Source organism: Lepidochelys kempii, chromosome 6, assembly GCF_965140265.1.
Source record: "Lepidochelys kempii isolate rLepKem1 chromosome 6, rLepKem1.hap2, whole genome shotgun sequence".
NCBI lineage: Eukaryota > Metazoa > Chordata > Testudines > Cheloniidae > Lepidochelys > Lepidochelys kempii.
This window is the reverse complement of record NC_133261.1, coordinates 51,665,398-51,685,388: the sequence shown is the minus strand read 5'-3', so window position 1 is coordinate 51,685,388 and position 19,991 is coordinate 51,665,398. Positions and strand designations below refer to the sequence as shown.

Here is a 19,991-nt window from a genome sequence, read left to right as displayed (position 1 = left end):
CAAAAAATTAGCCCGTCCTTCACCCTCCCCCAAATAATCCATCCCACTCACAAACACCAGCCCTTAGCTTGCCCCTATCCCCTCTGAAACATGGAATAAGAGGAGAGTTTTACAGTATGCCCTTAAAGTCAACAGATTGGGGTTATTTCAGGTCAAAGAGGGAGGAGTGAATTGCAAAACTGAGGGCCTCTTCATCAGAATGCCCAGTTAGCAGCCCTCTTTTAAAGAGAGAGGATTCCAGCTTGAGCGTTTCTCTTGTTTGCAACTATAATAGCAAACTAGACTGTAGGCTTTCCAAGGAAAAGATACTTTGTCTTCCTTTGTGTATATACAGTGCCTCCTCGTAAAAAGGAACCCAGACCCTGATTGGGGCCGTTGAGTGCTACTGCAATAGAAACAAACATCATGGGGTGGGGACAGGGAAGTTAGGTAAGATTATCGCAGGCCAAAACCAACGCCTTAAATTCTATCCAGAAACCAATAGGAGCAGCTAGTGCAAGTCCTGGAGCACTGGGCTAAGTGCTTTTTCCAGGAAATTTCACTTAATTAGGTGGGCTGCCGCACTTTCCATAAGTTTCAATGGTTTTGAGGATATAGAATGTGTTGCAGTAGATTGATCCTGAGGTGACACAAATATGGATCATCATAGCAAGGTCAGAATTGGCCAGATTTAGATTGAAAAAACGTGGCTTGATTACTGCTGCTATACAATTAATCAAATAAAATTTCTCCCTATTGCAATTTCAAGGTTTGTGGAACAGGAACGGAAACTGACTAACCCTTTGTCATTGTTTCTATTTTGAAGTTTTCACCTTATGGAATACTTCATGGAGTATTTTTTAGTTTTAACATAATTTTTTAAAAAAAGGCTTATACTTGATAATATTTTATGGAGTCAGTGTGCAGCAGTTCTGTTTAACAAATCACCGTAAAGCTTGTTGAATACCAATATAATCTCATGGCATTTAAAGAAACCTGGGGAAAATATTTGCATACACAAGAAGAGAGCTAGGAAAACACCACTTACCTACTTACATCTGAAAATTTTCCAGATTAAAATACTTGTTGGGGACTGCAGAACATTTATTTAAAGTGTTCTTTAACAGACTAAAGTGAATGCTGTTGATACAGGCAGAAAGCTGTCAATCTTTCGCATGCTTTATACTTTTGTTACCAACTGCATAATTATTGGAACAGCATCTTCTAAGGACTTTCCAGAGTCATGAATATAGATACACATCCTTCATTGAATTTGCATGCACCGGGAACACTTGATAGACTATTATTATCCAAGAAAGATATTTTTTGTAGCAGTTTCTACTCTGGTAATCAAAATTGTCATTGGGTATGTATGCCAGGATCTCCCTTGTGATTTTGATACACACTGACTGAGTTGTCTACTGTATCTCTGATGGAAAATTTCAGCAGTTTAAGATGGAATAATCACTGGGGGGGCCAAGAGTTGGGCGCGTGTGAAGGTTTCCACCAGTGATTATTTCATCTTCAGCAAGTTAACTTTTCCATCTTGCTCTCCATTCGTGCTATCCTATTCGCTTTCCTAATTCTCAGATATACACAATGGGCTGTTAGTTTCCTGTCCCAAACATTCTAGATCAAGGTTTACCAGATGGTGCATAGTCTAGAGCTCATTACAAAAGTACTTGTTTTTATATAGGTGTCTAATTTGTGCTGGCTGTTCATTTATAAATATATTCTGCAGTCTTGCTCTGCCTCAAGCAGCTAATGTGAAACTACTGAAAACAAAATTAGAAAGGACTAGACCAGCAGTTCTCAAACTGGGGGTTGGGACTTCAAAGTGGGTTGCAACTCTGTTTTAATGGGGTTGCCAGGGCTGGCTTTAGACTTGCTGGAGCCCAGGGCCCAAGGCCCGCCACCCTGGGCGGCGGTGCTCGGGTTACAAGTGCCCCCCTCACCCTCTGGGGCGGCATTGTTCCCCTTCCCGCCCCCCTGTCTTCCCGGACTTGGGTGGGCTTAGGCTTCGGTCCCCCCCTCCTGGGGTCATGTAGTAATTTTTGTTATCAGAAGGGGGTCGCGGTGCAATGAAGTTTGATAACCCCTGGACTAGATAATGTAGGGGAAAGACCAGACGGGTAGGTTATAAATGACTTAGGCCTGGGCTACACTGGGGGTGGTTCAAACTAAGATACGCAAGTTCCGCTACGCTATTCGCGTAGCTGAAGTCAAAGCATCTTAGTTCAAGTTACCTGGCTGTCCTCACGGTGGCGAGTCGACCACGGTGGCTCCCCCGTCGACTCCGCTTACTCCTCCTGCGGAGGTGGAGTACCGGCGTCGATTCAGGGATCGATTTATCACGTCTAGATGAGATGCGATAAATCGATCCCTGATAGATCGATCGCTACCCGCGGATCCAGCGGGTAGTGAAGACGTACCCTTAGACTTTTTCTATCTCTATTTTCCTGAGTAAGAACTTTAGAAGGGGACTGTAGCCAGGTATTGTCAACTTCTTTTATTTTTGGTTTTCAGAACTCAGCAGCGTATGATATGTGGTTTTTCCAGAGGACCTCTTTCCCTTTTTTTTCCCTTTCTTATTTATAAAGGGACATTTCCTCCTACAGAACCAGTCAGGATGTAGTTAGCACTAGAGCAGTGCAGACCCTCCAGTGTATCTTCAGGCTATTGCTAGGGAGTTCAGACCTTAGAGATATGTGACAGAGCCTTATGCTGCCAGTTGACCAGCCCTGAGAGTGATCTTTTTAAAGTGTGTTGCATGTGCAGAGGAGCAGATAGGGGTATAGCTAGAAAATCTGAAACAATTTTCTTTTTTAATGCAGGAAATTAATGAAAACTTGAAACGTCTTCAATCAGAGAAGGAGAACCTCCAATCTAAACTGGATGCTGAGAAACATGTAATGAGAGCCCAGCTAAGAGACATGATGGAGAAACATGAACTTGAAATGATGAAGGTCCAGGAGAAACATAATGCTGAAGTGCATGAGATCCAAGAGAAGCATGAAACTGAGCTGCAGGAGAAAGACCAAGCCCTGCTGCAGCTTCAGAAACAAGTGGCAGAATTAAGAAATAATGGACAGAGTAACTCAGAACAAGCTATAGATGTAGATACTGTAACTAAACAAAAGATGGAACAGCTAGAAGGTATTGCATCAAAGCGTAGCTTTTATATTTGAAAAGCTTCCTTGTCACTCCACTGTATACTGTGTGCCAAATTCAGACCAAATATAAACTGGGTACAGCTTCACTGACTTTAGTGGAGGAGTTGTTGGTTTAATTACTTGGGAGATGCTTAGATGCTATGGAGAAGAGGACCCTAGAAATAAACTTGATGCATTCATTACATTACATCTAAATTTGGCCTAGCATTTTTAAGCAATCTCTTTTCCCTACTAGATAGACTACAGCATAGACATTTTTGCAGGCGTAGCCGAGTAAATAGAACATGCCAAATCCTGAAATATGTTTTGTAATTACATTGATCCTTTTACTAGAATTCTAAATGATGATTGTTGTCTTTGTTTGCTAGCTCAAGTGAAGTTGAAAACAGAAGAGGCCAGCAAATCTGAAGCTAAATTCCTTAAAATGAAGGCTTGGTCTAAATCAAAAATCAAACAGCTGGAGGATGAACTGAAAAGTGTACATGTAACATTTTTAATTTAACATTATATACCTATTTTACAATGGGTTGTGATTGTAGATTTGATTAAAAAACTAAAATGCAGTGTAAAAGGTCCACTAAGTGGGGTTCTAGAAAATACCTAAAATATGAATAGAAAAGGATTGATGTTCCTGAATTCAAAACGTTTATACAAGGGAACGTTCTAATAAGTAGTGTAATAGTCTGTAACTTAAACACAAAGGAAAAGGTCTACCAGTTTACAGTAACCTATTGCACTTGACTATTTTAGAAACATTGTTACTCAAAATCTTAATTAAAAAAAAAAAAGTTAAAGAAATTATTGTATTAGCTTTGTTTTTTATCTTGATTTTGGCATTTCAGTACATTTCACGGAAATTAACAATGTTTATCTTTATAGTTATCATCAAAGAATGATGACATATCTGCCTTAAACAACTGTATCTCAGAATTAGAAATTGAAAATAAAGAACTACAATCAAAACTGAAAGCGTTTTCAGAACTCAGAACTCAAAATGGTAAATAATCAATGAAGCGATAGTGCTGTTTTTTTTGTTTTACTCTATCATCTTGGATTTTGAACTGATGACTTGTAATAAAATAAAGACAAAGGAGTTTTCTTGTCTTTGTTATGGTAACGTTTCAAAGGAAGACAACTTGGTAGCTTTAAAATTGAAATACACTGCATAATGGCAGTTTGTTTATTTCTTCTGCTTTATTCTACAGAGATTACAAAATTAAATTTTCTTAATGAAATTCAGAATAGCCGCAAGGGATACAGCGACATATATTTCAGATACTTACTCTGTAAGCTTCCCCCCTAAGTACTGCCTGCGTATTATACCTGAGTCCTTGACACGCACACACTTTTGGAGTTGGCCTCTCTGAGCAGAAAGTATCACTGAAGCGAACTGTTCTGTGGTTTTCTGTGATGTAGACAAGGCACTGCACATGGATTCAGGAGATCTGAGTTTAGATTCCAGCTCTGCTCCAGTTTGACATTGGGCAATTCTCTTTATATCTCTGTGCCTCAGTTCCCCAGCTATAAAATGGGGATAATAGTGCTTCCCTTTGTAGTTTTGAGTGTCACTGATGTAGATTTAAAACATTGACAGTATTAATAATAATCTGAGTTAATTTTGTAGGGAGATAGACTGCAAAGCCCATCATTGATATCTTCTAAGCCAAATGATTCTGTGGTCTCAGTTTGGGCTTCTACTCTTTCTTTAGGTATTTGCTGGTTTACCATGTTATTTTGGCATCAAATAATGAAGCCAATTCATTTGTTTTTGCAGAAGAACTGCTGGCCAAGCTGGAAGTCTATGAAGAGCAGCAGCGAAAATTGCAGGCTGATCTTGAACAAGTTACAAAGAGGGCAGCTTCACAGGTTTTCTGTTCAAAGTTGATTCATGTGAATTGTTGATTAGCTTCACAGTGCTAACTGTAGCCTTCGTAACAGTATTATTGGAAACTTGAATTTGAGTTAAAATTAAATTTACTAGCATACAGAATTGAGACCCCAGTTATGATTCATTCAGCTAAAAAGCCTCTAGGTTTACATTGTTTTGAAAGTGCTATTGAGTTCCTGCATATGTAGAAAATCCATGTAATTTTCAACAGTTTAGTGTTCATCTAATTACAGATAACTCAAGAGATGTCAGCACAGTGCTATTTAATGTAAAAACCAAATTGATATAATCAACTAATATATCTTCTTTCCATCACAGATGTATAGATTGAGACATAAAAGTGAGAGGGAGGGGGTACTTTAGACATGTCTGCTAAATAGCCTCTGAGAATGATGGATATTGTTTGTTAATCCTGGTATCTGTACAACCAGCAGAGCAGGCTGAAAAACATAACTGTATTTTGCAAAAAATTCAAAGGAAATTAATTTTTTTGTTCCAAAATTTTAATGGCAAAATTTTGAAACTATTTTTAAATTTTTTCCCCATAAACTTTATTTTGGTGGGGGAACAAAAAACCTTCACTTTTTTACTGTGTGTGATTTAGGGGGGAAAAAGGTGTGAGTGTATTTTTCCTGTTAAAAAAAAAAAAGAAAAGAAAATGTTTAATTTCAAAAAGTGAGCAATTTTGACCACAATGAAGTTTTTAAATGGAAATGTTTGTTCTGGTCAATAAGCCATTTTTGTTGAAAAAGCTTTTCAGTAAAACAAAAAAAACAACCTTTGACCACCACTGACAAGCAGCTTTGGCTTTTTTTTTTTTTTTTTTTTTTTTTAGCAATCAACTTGCAAGGTCTTCTGTTCACATGGTCTTTAATGTTAAAGAAAATTATCTACTTTATTTGTTGGTCTTAGTTGTATTTATTATTTATGCAAAGCTGTATGTGAAGCGCAGAGGTAAAACCTCTGTTCCTGAATAGTTTACAATCTAACTCTTACGTTTATTTTGGTAAATGTTATTTTCATGTCCACCTTCTCTTGTAGGCCAGTGAATCGGGCAGTGTGGATGAGTTTCAGAGTCAGCTTTTGGAGTGGCAGGAGATTGTACCAGAATCAGAGGAGGTGCATGACCAAGTCAGAGAGGAGAAATCTGCCATAGCCCTGAGGATGGCACAGATTGAAGAAGAGAGAGAAGGTGAATTGAAGTATTTAAGATGAAACTAGATCATTATGCCAGCATAGCAGGTATTACAAATCTGCTGTGTTTGTGCAGTTCAGACAAAATTGAGATCTTTCCTCCATGTCTCACTTCTGTAGTCAAGTGAGATCTATGCAGCTAGTGAAGTTAGCAGAATTTTTTGGTTACTGTAATTCAGTTTGTATGTTGGATTGTTTCCTTGACTCTATCTGTTTCATACATTCATCGCTTTGCATCATGTTTATTGGTGGATGTTTTATTCTGTTAGCTTTTGCAATCTGAGCTTTTTATCTTTGGGGTCATTTATTGGATTTGTTTCAGAAGCTTAATGTCTGCATTTGAGTTATCGATGAAAATGGCGGCTGCTTGCCTCAAATTAGAGAAGAAGATGTGAGGAGTTGTAGCATTGTTTAAAATTTGGTGATGGGATCAAAGGTTATGCTTTGGCAAAATATATATGAAATTCGGAGCTTCTCTGTAAATGTCAATAACCATCAAGATTTTAAAAAGATTTTGAGATGTACTAACAAATATGCCATTGATACTGACCAGACAGAGAGAACTGGCAACAGATTGCTAGTTTAAAATGTTAAATATATCAAAACCAACATTACAGGTGATCTGAGATTTTTATGGTCACCAATGATGGTAAAAACATTTTTAAAGTCTTTTCTGTTTGAAAAATCAAACTTATGAAAAAGTCTGCGTATTAGATTTCAGACTAATTTTTATTCCCCTCCTTCCCCCATGGCAGTTTACCTTAACTTCTTTCCTCTTTGGTATCAGAATGCGAATTGAAGGTACAAAGGTTAATGTGCACCATCTATAAATAAAATAAATCCAGTTAATTAATTTGCATAGGCTTTTGTTAATCTGTAGCTTGAATGTTTTTGAGATTCAGCTGATGGATATCAAAAAAGTTGATCCTGTAAGTCCCAAAATCTTTAAGAGCCATTTCTCTTCTCTGTGAGAGATTTATACACGTAACTCGTTGGGCATTGAGAAGATAATAAACCCTCTTAATTTTAAGTACTACTTATCTTATGAGTGTCAACAGGTCCTTATGCAATAATATTAACAGTTGTAAAACTTCATCCGTGTCCAGTCAGTGTTTAATTTTGCAGTTTTTCCCCCTTGGGATATGCATGACCTTTCTGTTTCTTTTTTTCTGCCGTTACACCTGATGAGCCCTCAACGTCCCTTCCCCCTCCACTCCTACCCTACACTGCGATTTGGTCAGCCACTGAGAACTTAGTTTCCCATCAGTTTTGTGCATGCAGGTTCCAGCCGTGACAACCTGTGATGTACTGTTGCTGTTTTCCTCTGTAGACCTTTCTTTGGAGGAAATCGCCAACAGTACCTTATAACAGCTGCTGTTGGTGGTATGTGGTTTTTAATAATACATGTAACAAATGCTGGTTTATAAATGCTGGTTGTTTTCCTCTTGCAATGCCTATTTCTTTGTTTATATTAACAGAATCATCTTTCTTCATTCTCCTTTGTATTAATAGCTGACTCCATATTTACCTCATAACCTAGTTTTAAGAAAAACTGCACAACTTGCAGTGATTAATTTTCATAAATAGCTAAAAATCAAATTCTGACCTCTCTTTTTTTAGAGATTACATAAAAAAATTCTAGTGGGAATAAGTTGGTGGGTGTTTTTGTTTTGTTTTATGTAAAATAAAAAAACACCCCACACTTTGAATATTCCCTCCACCAAAGGACAAAACTTGGAATAAATGTTTACCAAATATGACTATATATTTGAATAGTATCTTTCAAAGCCCTTTGCAGAGATCCTTGTCACAGCATTGGTAACTCCAGAGAGTGGGACTATGGTGGCTTTCACTGGAGGTTGCCATTTTAGGCCCCTATCTTGTAATAGGGTGTACTAGCATGAACGCCTGTATTAGGTGCAGTGGGAAGCTGCATGAGTATAGAGCTCCATGCTGTTGGATCCAGTTGCAGATTTGAGATCATTATGATACTTAGTATTAGAATACTGATGCAGGTTGAACACTTATGCAAGTAACTATACTCCTATTATTCATAGTTCTGTTAATGACAGTCTCTCTGTGCGAGGAAAATTGTATATAAATGTTTGCAAGATCAAATCATGAGGCTGAAACGATCAGCTTTTCTATTAGAAGTAATTGCAGATCAGATTTTCGATGTTGTGACATGATCTGACTTTAGAAAACTATTAACAACAATTGTTAATATAGTTGTTAAATTAACCAGAAATGTTGTAATAAAATTACCTGATAGATCTAAAATCCTCCAATTTCTGGTGCTTTGTAATGGGGAAAGTCATTAGTAATTTTGCTATTGATATAATTTCTTAAGTGATAAGTAGGGCTGTCTATTAATCGCAGTTAACTTACGTGGTTAACTAAAAAAAATTAATTGTGATAAAAAATTAAGCGTGATTAATTGCTATTTTAATAGCAGTGTTAAACAATAGTATATCAACTGAAATGTATTACATATTTTTGGATGATTTTCTATGTTTTCAAATGTATTGAATTCAATTACAACACAGAATACAAAGTGTACAGTGCTCACTTTATATTATTTTTGATTACAAATATTTTCACTCTAAAAATGATAAACAAAAGAAATAGTATTTTTCAATTAACCTCATACAAGTACTTTAGTGCAATCTCTTTATCCTGAAAGTGCAACTTACAAATGTAGATTTTTTTGTTACATAGCTGCTCTCAAAAACAAAACAGTGCAAAACTTAATTGACAGCCCTAATTATTATTTTTTTCATTCCTTCTTTGCATTGCCAAATTATTGGGACACTGTCAAGTTTACGTAAAAAAACATTTGTTTGTTTTTTTACAAAAGTAAAGAGCAAATTCTGATACTCACTTTGAATAGCATCTTGCTTCACAAATGGTTCCATTGACTTCAATGGGACTATTTGCAAAGAAAGGTACAACTCAATGTGAGTATGGGTATGAGAATTTTTCACTTTTACAAAACCTAAGAAAAGCCTGCATATTTTTTTTTATTTTTTTTTTATTCTAGTGGAAACCATGTTTAAATAAAATCAAATGAAGATTCCCAAGCTGTGTTTGCAACTCAACCCTGAATTATTGTTGTAATGCATAAAACCAAAACATGATTAAAAGCAAAAGTGAAAATGACTAGTTTATTTTTGCTCTCCAAATTAAGTAAAATGCAAGAAGTAAAAAACCAAAATAAATGGCAAAACATACAAAAACAAGCTCCCACACTAAACTAGGTGTCTAACAGATCTTTTTAGTTTTATTAGTTTAAAGTGGTGGTTGTAATGTAGGTAAGGAAATATTGTAAAAATATGTGAATTTTAACTCAGTAGTTTCCCATGCAAAATACTTTTTTTAAAAAAGTAATTTAATTCTTCCTAGTATTGTAGAGTTGTAATAATTGGATCTCTTATTACCTTGTAGTTTTCCTTTAATTCTGTCATTGGGGGGAAAAAAGCAAAAAGAATTCCTAACAACATGCAACAGATAAATGTGACAAAAATAAATTTTATGGGTATTGGGTACTGTAACTTGGGTTAAGTCAGGGGCATTCCAGTGGGAATCCTCCTGGCCCAGTGTTACACTAGGAATGAATTTGATCCATTTCTTACTTCATTAATGCATGGATGTAAGTTTTTCTATGAACATCATGGACTGTGGGGAGAGTTTACTTTGAATTGGATTAATTTGTTGAGTGTTGAATTTGAGAGTAGATATGGCCTCTGCAGTGATTAAAGTATGGAGCCACCTTTATCTTTATTTCTTCATGCTGTTTCGTCTGCTTTGCATGAAACATCTATTCCCCAACCTATCACACGTTTTGTCATATCACAAAACAGATGGGAATGTACTTAAAATGGAAAAATCATTTCTAACACTGGACAGGATGCATATTTAAGCTTTCATATTCTGAATTTATTCAGGTGTGTTGTTTACAAGTGATTCTGTATTTGTTTTACCAAGAATCATATTATTAATGTCTGATAAGATGATTTGATGCCAGTTTGCAGTGTAACACATGCTTGTGACTTCCTCAAATTATCTGGCATTGTAGCTCACACTAAAATTAAAGATGTAAGCAAGAAGCATTTCATTTCCATAAAAATGCATGTGATTGTTCAGCTGTACAAATACAGCAATTTCAGCTGATGTCTTTATCGTACAAATTAGTTGTATTTTAACCTGGCAGATTGAACTGAATTGTAATTTGGCAATTTAATTGGCTGCATTTTTGTTGTAGTGTCAAAATATAAATCCCTCTTTTTTATTTTTCAGTCTTTCTAAAATGCTTCTGAAGAAGTAAAATCATACTTCAATAGACTTCTGAAAGAATTACATGAAAATTATTCTTATATTCTGTGTAACATTGTTGAGGGAAATCACAAGGTGAATGCTATGGATTGCTCCGATAATCTTATTCCTGTCAGTCATTCATAGGGACTTCAGTCTGTCACTGATCTCTTTGTATCTAGTATGTGTGTCATGTGTAAATGTAATTGCTTTCCTGTGGCACAAAACTGATTGAGGATGACTGGTTCTTTCCTGGCTGCTCTGATCCAGCCATAGTCTCAGGGCAGCAGGAGCTGGAGGAGGAACTGACTACAGTTCAAAGAACTGGCAGGCTGCAGCAGGCAAGAAGGAAGAGCAACCAGGCCAGCGGGAAACATCAGGTAGGTTGGTAGAAATAAGAAACACATTTTACCTATATGTTAATCAGGGACATTAGTAATTCTGTTATTTATATGGCACTATAAATATGCATGGTGCTTTACAGCTGAAAGTAAGATACAGTTACAAAAATATAACTGAAGGACAGGAGGCAAAGAAGGGTTTACAGAGGTAAACAAAACAAAGGTGTATATAGCCATAAAGGATACAGGTAAATTCTAGTAGCATCATAGGTTTCTCTTTAGGTTATGAAATTTACATGTTTGTTATTCTAAAGTCATTAAGAAACTTCCCATGGAACAACACATATGCTGCAAGTTAAGCCAGCATTTAAATACCTTAGTGAATCAGGGCTGTTTTCAGCTTAAGAACAACTTTTACTTATTTTTCTTGTCAGTGGGATGATCTCTAAAGAGCATCAATTAATTCTGGTGTCCCTTGGGGTAATCATTTATGTTGTTTCTTATAGATGTTTGTGATCTTTATCTATTAATGTGTATGTAGGGTTAGGAGACATCAATATCATGCTCACATTTTACAGGAAAAAAAAATTCTATATTTAATTACCTCTGATATCTCAAACTTAGATTCATTAGCAAAGTTCGGCCTTAATACAGAAGTCAGTCATATAATTTTATTTGCAACTGTCCCTTTTGACAACTGTGTGTGTATCTTAAGTACGTCTTTTTTTATTGATCTCTGCTTTCACGTCCTGTGTGTAGGAGGAATACAGCTTTGATAGAAAACAATGCTTTCAAGAGCTGAATGTCACCTTGGATAGCACTGATTCAGCTGAAGGAGAGAACATGGGAGGTTGGTGGCCAGAGTATGCTTCTCCTAATGCAGGTGTGATAACCGCTAGACCGTTTATTAAAGCATGCACAGCATCTGTATTTTGTGTTTGTTTTTGTTTTTCAAATTTAACTAACAACCCATTTTGTGGTGTATTCTAATATTTGTTGAATTTTTTTTTGGCTTGCATTTTTTTCCATTTCATTTTGAAGCATGTGCGTGCTGGATGAACTGTCTAGTTTTGGTTCAGAACTAGAGCACAGTCATGGTTTAACACCTGGAACTCTCCCAGTCCTTGTCCCCATCAAAATGTATTGTCCTGTATGGTAAGATTATATATATATATATATATATATTTTTAAGTTATTAGTCTTGTTCTTGTTGAAGTGGCTCCACTTTATATAATCTTGTTTTCCAACCAAACCATTATATTCCACTTCTGTGTCATTTTAGTTTTAAGATTAAATGCTGATGTGTATATGTATGTGCATTATTTCTTCCTCTATTTTTATATCTGTGAAAGATAGTAGTTGTATTTTATTGGCAGTTTATCAGTCAAGTCCATGTGTTCCAAGTGTTTCTTTAGTTATGATAAAAAATCAAGAACTGTTACTGGCGTTTCTTAGTGCTGTTTTGCAAGGGTCTACTACAAAGTAAATATATAGTCCCAGGACACGTTTGTTAGAAACATTACGTTCACCCTTTCATCTACATCTTTCTCAAAATAATAATTTAGATTAGGTGAAAAGTAATCTTGTATCAAAATAAATTTACAGCTATCATAAGTAATGGAATATTCAGTTTAGATGAATAGTTTTCAATCATTTACACACACAGAGTATCTTGGTTTTGAAATTTTTTGAAATATAGGATTTTTTTTTAATTCGACAGATAAAGTTTTAATTGAAAATCTCAACTATTGAAGAAAATTGCAGCCATTTTTGTGTGGTGTTCTCTCAAGTCAGCTGATTTTTGCTTTGGCATTCCGAGTAGGAGCTTGCAAGGTTGCTGGGTAGGGAACCGGAAACGTGGTAGGAAAATGAAGGCGTTTTTAGTGTTTGGGACAGATACTTACAGTTTTAAATAGCCCTGATTTAAAATCAACAGCCTTTTACAGCAGGTATTGGTTTAGACCAGAAGTTGTGAGTACAAATGTGTGTATTAACTACTGCAACACACAAATGTTGAGCAGATAATTCAGTTGTACTGTGAAATGTCCATTGTCATCATCCTAGCTGGTGGCTTTGGAGCCATATATGCCCTCTTTATCATTTAAAAATATTATGTAGATACAGTGTAATAGTGAAAGATCCATCTTTATTAGCCTAATACCTCTTAATTACATGATTATTATCTTTAATTCTGAATCCTGACCTGTTTGTAGTGAACCATCAATCCAGAGTTTTGTTTTGTTAGCTTATTGATCCATTTAAAAAGCATCTATTTTTTCATATGGCACTCTTAGGTAAAACTTTTTTGAAGAAGCTAATAATCTGTGCCATCAGAACTGGCTGCTTTGTGTTTATCGAGGAGATGATTGAACAAGAATAGCATAAGGAATATGTAGATGTGAAACCCTGATGCTTCTCAACTAGGATGAAACTTGACCTGAAGAAATATGATAGAAATGGAAGGAAATGTAGTTTGATTGACAGTTTTACTTAATTGGCGTAAGACTGGAAACGATTTTGTCCCAGTGTCTTAGTTTGGCTACAGAATGCATTGATTTAAATCAGTGATTTAATCACCAATTTAATGGTTATTAAAATCAGCATGCAGGAAACCTTGATTTAAATAATTGATTTAATTGTGCTTTGTATGTGTACTTTATTTTCCTATAGAAAGGTTGAATCTCGTTAGTTGATAACCATTAAAAATAGTGATTTGCAGCTAAATATAGCCTGTACATTAAATTCGGTGTTTTTGCGAATCAGGAGGATATACTATATTTATACATATTTATTTAAGTGGTTATATAGCTTACCTTACATTTATACAAATTCTTAATTTTTACATTTTTATGTTAGAAGATGATTAATTTTTTACTTGTGATGTGAGTTGAATGGAAATTCAAATTTGATTTAAAATGCACAAAAACAGCATTTAAAACTTTTTAATTAAATAGGACTACCTTAAGTGCTAGATACATAAACTTTTTACTGATCAATAAGTTTATTAGAACATATTTTACATTTTAACACTAACTGATTTAGTAAACAAAGGAAGTCTTATCTGTAGTTAGTGAATTTAACTGATTCTTAACTCTGAATGAACTAGTCATTGAACTGAACCGGTTGAATAAATTGAAATGAAGAGTGGCTGCTGTAAAAGCTGGTTTAACACTTCCGCAAATTCTGATTCCAGATGCTTATTCAATGACTTCCAGCAGTTCAGTGATTTGACTTTTAACGGTTGGCAGCAAACCATGTACTGCTTAATATTATTTTTGTATTTAATTTGAATTATTTTAATAGATTGTCAATTTCACATTTAATTTTAAATAGGTTTACTTTAAAAAAAAACCTATACTTGTTTCAATTTTTTTATTTAAATTAAGTCAGATTTTTTTTTAAATATTTTAATTTTTTTTTTTTTTTATTATTACAGCATGTTAGTCTGTAAAATTGACCTATGCTGATGACAGTCCTATCTGGAAGGTGTTGCCTTCTGAACTCCCAAAGCATTTCTTAAACCATCATATGGCTTTGTCTGGCTAATAATATACTGGTGCACAAGGGCTGCAGTCTCACTCCTCCTAGAGCACTGTGCAATGGTTTGAAGATGCCACATGTCAGTTATCATTTACTGTGTTTTCCTGTCTAGCATGGATTGGCTCAGCCACTCATCATTCCTACCCCACTCTCCATAAGGCAAAACTTCCAAATGTGAGAATTCCAGAGGCAAGGTGGGTGAGGTGATATCTTTTACTGGGCTGAAAATAAAAGGTATTGCCTCACCCACCTTGTCTCTCTAACATCCTGGGACTGACACAGCTGCAGCTACACTACATCTAACAAATATGAGCATAGTCCTTGTACAGGATAGCTAATTTTAGTCTTTGCAAAGTCAGCGTACCCAGTGAATATTCCTTTGTCAGGTCTGCTTTAAAATAGAATTGCTATATTCTGTTGAACAGATGAGCTCCCAGCTTTTGATAGTCCACTTCAATTGGTATAGGTTAATGGTGCTTAGAGCTGGATGCTGCAAACAAACAACTTTACTCATTTGAGTAAAATTATTCAGTTCACAAACATTCACAGGATTTGGCCCTTTGTTTGTCCAAAGCAAGATAACTTTGCTAATTTTTATAGGGGATCTTGAACTGTGAACTTAATCCCATTACTTGAAAAGTTCAGGGAGTATATGATCGTTAAATCCTTTATAAATATGATGACCTGCTTTTCAGAGGTGCTGAGCATCCATAAAATTCCCACTGAAATCCAGGACCTGCAGGTGCTCCACACCTGTGAAAGTTAAGCCAATAATGGTGTGGGTAGTTGCTAGACTTCTGTTATCTGACATTATCTACATGTGAAACACGTTGTTTGGAACCGTTCTTGAAATAGATATTTTTCCTTTGAAACTGTGTAGGTTTGCGGACAGTAGTTGAAGAGTTGGAATTGGAAAGAAATCAACTACAGGAACAAATTCTATTCCTGGAGGAACGTTGTCAGGACTTGGAAGACAGATTACAGCTGCAGGGCAGAATGGAATCCCTTCAGGTGATCTTTTATATTTGTGTTAGGAGCCGAAGCTGATGTAGGGAAAATCATTTAGTGTTCTCTTCATATTTGGATGAAAATAGTCTCTAGTAAAGCAAAAATGAAGATTAACAAAAGATTCTACAGTATATTTTTGTACTTCAAAAATATTGTGTAGGTAATATTACAATACGATGTACTCCTACTATATTGACAGGTTTCAGAGTAACAGCCGTGTTAGTCTGTATTCGCAAAAAGAAAAGGAGTACTTGTGGCACCTTAGAGACTAACCAATTTATTTGAGCATGAGCTTTCGTGAGCTACAGCTCACTTCAAGCTCATGCTCAAATAAATTGGTTAGTCTCTAAGGTGCCACAAGCACTCCTTTTCTTCTTCCTACTATATTGTGTGGTATTGAACAGTGGAAAACTGCACCCATTTTGCTCACTGCAAGGAAAAGTCACACACATTTCTTACCCTGCAAAAACTGAAAAATATTTTTGAAAATAATTATTCAGTAAAAAAAATGTTTAGATGCCTGTAGCTAGTGGCAGCAACATGTTGAAATTCAATATCATTTTTGTCATCAACAGTATAGGGCCTGTTTCAGAGGTCAAGAACTTGATTCTTTTGTCACGGACACAAATGTATTTTCACTTACTCTACATCTGCATTTTAGTAGTTACTTCTGGCTTATTCTGGTGTGAGTGAGGAATCGAGCCCTAATAACTACTTATCTTTAATATCACTTCTAATATCAACACTATATCATTTTCTCATAGTCTAAGGGAGGTTGCATAATACTTCATAGTCAGAGAAGTTAAAGGCTAATAACAAAATGAAATTATTGAAGTCAGGGAAGGGCCTGTAGGTGAAGGGAGGAGAGAGTTTTTCTAGATGGAAGCTGCAAAAGTGGTAGAGCAACCCCCATATTTATGAGAGTTGCAAGCAGAAGACACGTGTAAACCAAGATGATATAGCAGATGGCAGGCAAATAGGGTGTGAAGTAAATACACATGGAAATCTAAAAAGTAGGAGGACACTATGGAGAATAATTTGAACATTCACTTTTGACACTTGAGTAACTTACTGTGTCCTAAAAAAGAAAAGGAGTACTTGTGGCACCTTAGAGACTAACCAATTTATTTATTATTTATAAAATAAATTGGTTAGTCTCTAAGGTGCCACAAGTACTCCTTTTCCTTTTGCGAATACAGACTAACACGGCTGCTACTCTGAAACCTGTTACTATGTCCTGTACAGAGTAGTTGATCTGTATTATTCCCTGCCTTGGTAAAATGGTTGGTAGTATCTATTAAATTTTTTAAAACCCATAACTTTGCTGTGTAAGGATTTTAATTTATCTACTCCACAAAAGGGTGTAGTTATCCCTTCATGTAGTTTAAAACCTGGGTGTGAGTATGCTTCTGATGTTTAGCTACCAGCCTACAGAAAGATACTGGCCCATTTAATTTACTGGCAAAAGTTGCATGGACTTCAGTGATGTCAGGATTTCACCCCAAAAAGATTGAAGATTGAAATCACAATAAATTACACCTTCAAAGTATAAAGGGAGTTTCTTAGCAGCTAATGTCTCTATTACCCTTTTTAAATATGGTATGGTATTTGGGTTGTTACGGTAACTGCTTACTATTTTTTTTTTTAAAATCACAATCATTGTTTCACTTATTAATGACTGTTTCTAGAAACCTCCCAAAATCAATCCATGAAGACACCAAATGAAATAATAAATTAAAAACTTTCAGTCCAAACAGATGTTTTAAAAGTTTCTTGGTCCATAAATTATTTTGTTTCACAATTTCTGAAGCTTTCAAAATGACATGACTAACTTCTCCCTAAAACTCCACAGTTGTAGTATATATCTAATTGTTCCTTTACCTAGTAAAATGCATATATTAAATTACTGTTTTTTTTTTCACAATTAAGTTGTTTATATTAAGAGGCAGACAACTTTATGTTAATATTTAAGAATCTTGTAACAAAGCCTTTCAATACAGGTAACATTTGGTGTAGAGGAAGAAGGGCAGCCATTGAGGGCTGTACAGGTGTGTTCTGCCCACTCCAAAGTGATAACATATTTTCCCTAGAGTTGACAGGTTTGCCATATTGTTTGTCCTGCCAACTCTTGTTGGTGATTTGGATTTGTGTGTGTTGCTTTTGGTTGTGGTTGCTGGGTTGTTTTTTTTCCTGTTTGTTTTTTGTTTTGCAGTTTTACTCATGAACTGGTGCAGTGAAGTTGGCTAGAATAACGGAGTATTACTGTGTTATAAACTGTGTCAATGGAGCTTGCTTTATTTTTCGTTTCACCTCCTTCCACAGATTATTTTGCAGTCTACTGCAGATTGCTGGTTGCCTTTGATCAGAGCAACAACAAAAGTTTAAAAAGATCTGCAGAGAAACAGTTGGAATTCATTACTGTGTTCAAACCAAAATGGAAAATGTTTTCAACCAATGAGCTGTCTCTGGTGTTCTCCTTTTAGAACTTCTCTTCACTGCAACAGTTAGCTTGAGTAAATACATTAGAGTTACTCCATTCAAGTTAGTCAGCTTTGAGTGAGAAAGGAATGAGAGCAGCCACTCTGAAACAACACTCCAGCTACCCAGAGTGACTTGACTGGCACCACAAAATCGTTAATTAGCAGCTGATGAGTAGTAACTCCAGCTGCTGAATTCCCATTTTATTACTAGCATCATCAGCACTCAAGCTTCAACCAACCAGCTCCCTTATGGGTCAACTAACTCACCACTTAAAGCACCACTTTACTCGATCTAGAGATTTTGGGTGTGGACAGGAATTGAGTTAGGGGCAAAATGTGAGTTATACCTCAAGCTAACAATGCAGTGAAGGCAAGCACAGAAAAATAAGCTGCTTTCACACAGTACAAGTATGTGTGTTTGTTCTTTTTTTTGTGTAAAGTGTTTAGAGTCTCTTGAGTTTCATGTTATGATGGAATAACTAAGGGAGAAACCTCTCAAAGGTGAGTAACATCTACTGTTTGAACCAGTAATATTTCAGACCTGAATTGGTAATCACTAATATGCTAGAACAGTAGTCTTTACAGTGTGTAGAATGTGAAATGCTATGGGGCAGATTTTCAAGATGTCTATTTTATTGCCATTCTGGATTTGTGAGCTGTAATCATGTTCACCATTGATTTGTTGCAGAGTGAAAATGAACGTTTGCAGACCCAACTCAGTCAACTGCGTACTCAACAAATGCGAGATGCAGAAAAGCACCAAGTGCTTGTTTCCAGTTTGAATGAGCAGCTTAAAGGGTAAAACAATTTTTTAAAAACATTCAGTACAGGACCAGTTGCAATTATACACGTCTCTTTGCAGCTTTACATTTACATTTGCAGTGAAACATAAAGAATATAATATTTTCAGAAAGCTGGAAAATAAGTCTTGATTTCCACTACAATAGTAAAATCAGATTATTTCTGGATTTGTACATATAGTGAATTCATAATAATATAAATTGTAGTTAGAAAATTTTTAGGGCTGTTGATTAATCACAGTTAACTCACGTGATTAACCCAAAAAAATTAACTGTGATTAAAAAATGAATAACGATTAATTGCACTGTTAAACAATAGACTACCAATTTATTAAATATTGTTGATATTTTTCTATATGCAGATGTATCAAATATATCTATTTCAGTTACAACACAGAATACAAACTGTAAAGTGCTCACTTTATATTTTTGGTTACAAATATTCACACTGTAAAAATGATAAAAGAAATAGTATATTTCAGTTCACCTCATACAAGTACTGTTGTGCAATTTCTTTATCATGAAAGTGCAGCTTAAAAATGTAGGGTTTTTTTGTTACATAACTGCACTCAAAAACAAAACAATGTAAAACTTTAGCGCCTACAAGTCCACTCAGTCCTACTTCTTGTTCAGCCAATCACTAAGATAAACAAGTTTGTTTACATTTATGGGAGATAATGCTGCACACTTCTTAATAACAATGTCGTCTGAAATGAGAACAGGTGTTCGCATGGCACTGTTGTAGCTGGCGTTGCAAGATATTTACGTGCCAGATGCACTAAAGATTCATATGCCTCTTCATGCTTTGGCCACTGTTCCAGGCGACATGCTTCCTTGGTGATGATATTCATTAAAAAAATGTGTTAATTAAATTTGTGACTGAACTCCTTGGGGGAGAATTGTATGTCTCCTGCTCTATTTTACCCACATTCTGCCATGTATTTCATGTTATAGCAGTGTTTTATTTTTGAATGTAGTTTTTTTGTACATAATTCTACATTTGTACATTCAACTTTCATGATAAAGAGATTACACTACAGTACTTGTATTAGGTGAATTGAAAAATACGATTTCTTTTGTTTTTTACAATGCAAATATTTTTAATAAAAAATAAATATAAAGTGATTACTGTACACTTTGTATTGTGTTGTAATTGAAATAAATATACTTGACAATGTAGAAAACATCCAAAAATATTTAAATAAATGGTATTCTATTGTTTAACAGCTCGATTAATTTTTTTAATCTCTTGATAGCCCTAAAAATTATACATTGGC

The 19,991-nt window shown here is 35.4% G+C and overlaps 1 protein-coding gene across 4 annotated transcripts in view; it reads left to right on the top strand.

Annotated features, from left to right (window-relative positions):
- Window positions 1–19,991, top strand: part of LOC140912808 (uncharacterized) — a 69,058-nt gene that overhangs the window by 16,964 nt on the left and 32,103 nt on the right. For 2 of the 4 annotated variants that reach the window (XM_073347898.1, XM_073347901.1), the window contains exons 10-18: window positions 2,814–3,135; window positions 3,521–3,636; window positions 4,032–4,149; window positions 4,927–5,018; window positions 6,082–6,232; window positions 10,816–10,925; window positions 11,646–11,769; window positions 15,307–15,437; window positions 18,603–18,712. In XM_073347898.1, the coding sequence (XP_073203999.1) occupies window positions 2,814–3,135; window positions 3,521–3,636; window positions 4,032–4,149; window positions 4,927–5,018; window positions 6,082–6,232; window positions 10,816–10,925; window positions 11,646–11,769; window positions 15,307–15,437; window positions 18,603–18,712 (1,274 nt within the window). The remainder of the gene's footprint in view (window positions 1–2,813; window positions 3,136–3,520; window positions 3,637–4,031; window positions 4,150–4,926; window positions 5,019–6,081; window positions 6,233–10,815; window positions 10,926–11,645; window positions 11,770–15,306; window positions 15,438–18,602; window positions 18,713–19,991) is intronic. The other 2 variants (XM_073347899.1, XM_073347900.1) reach the window with 2 other exon arrangements.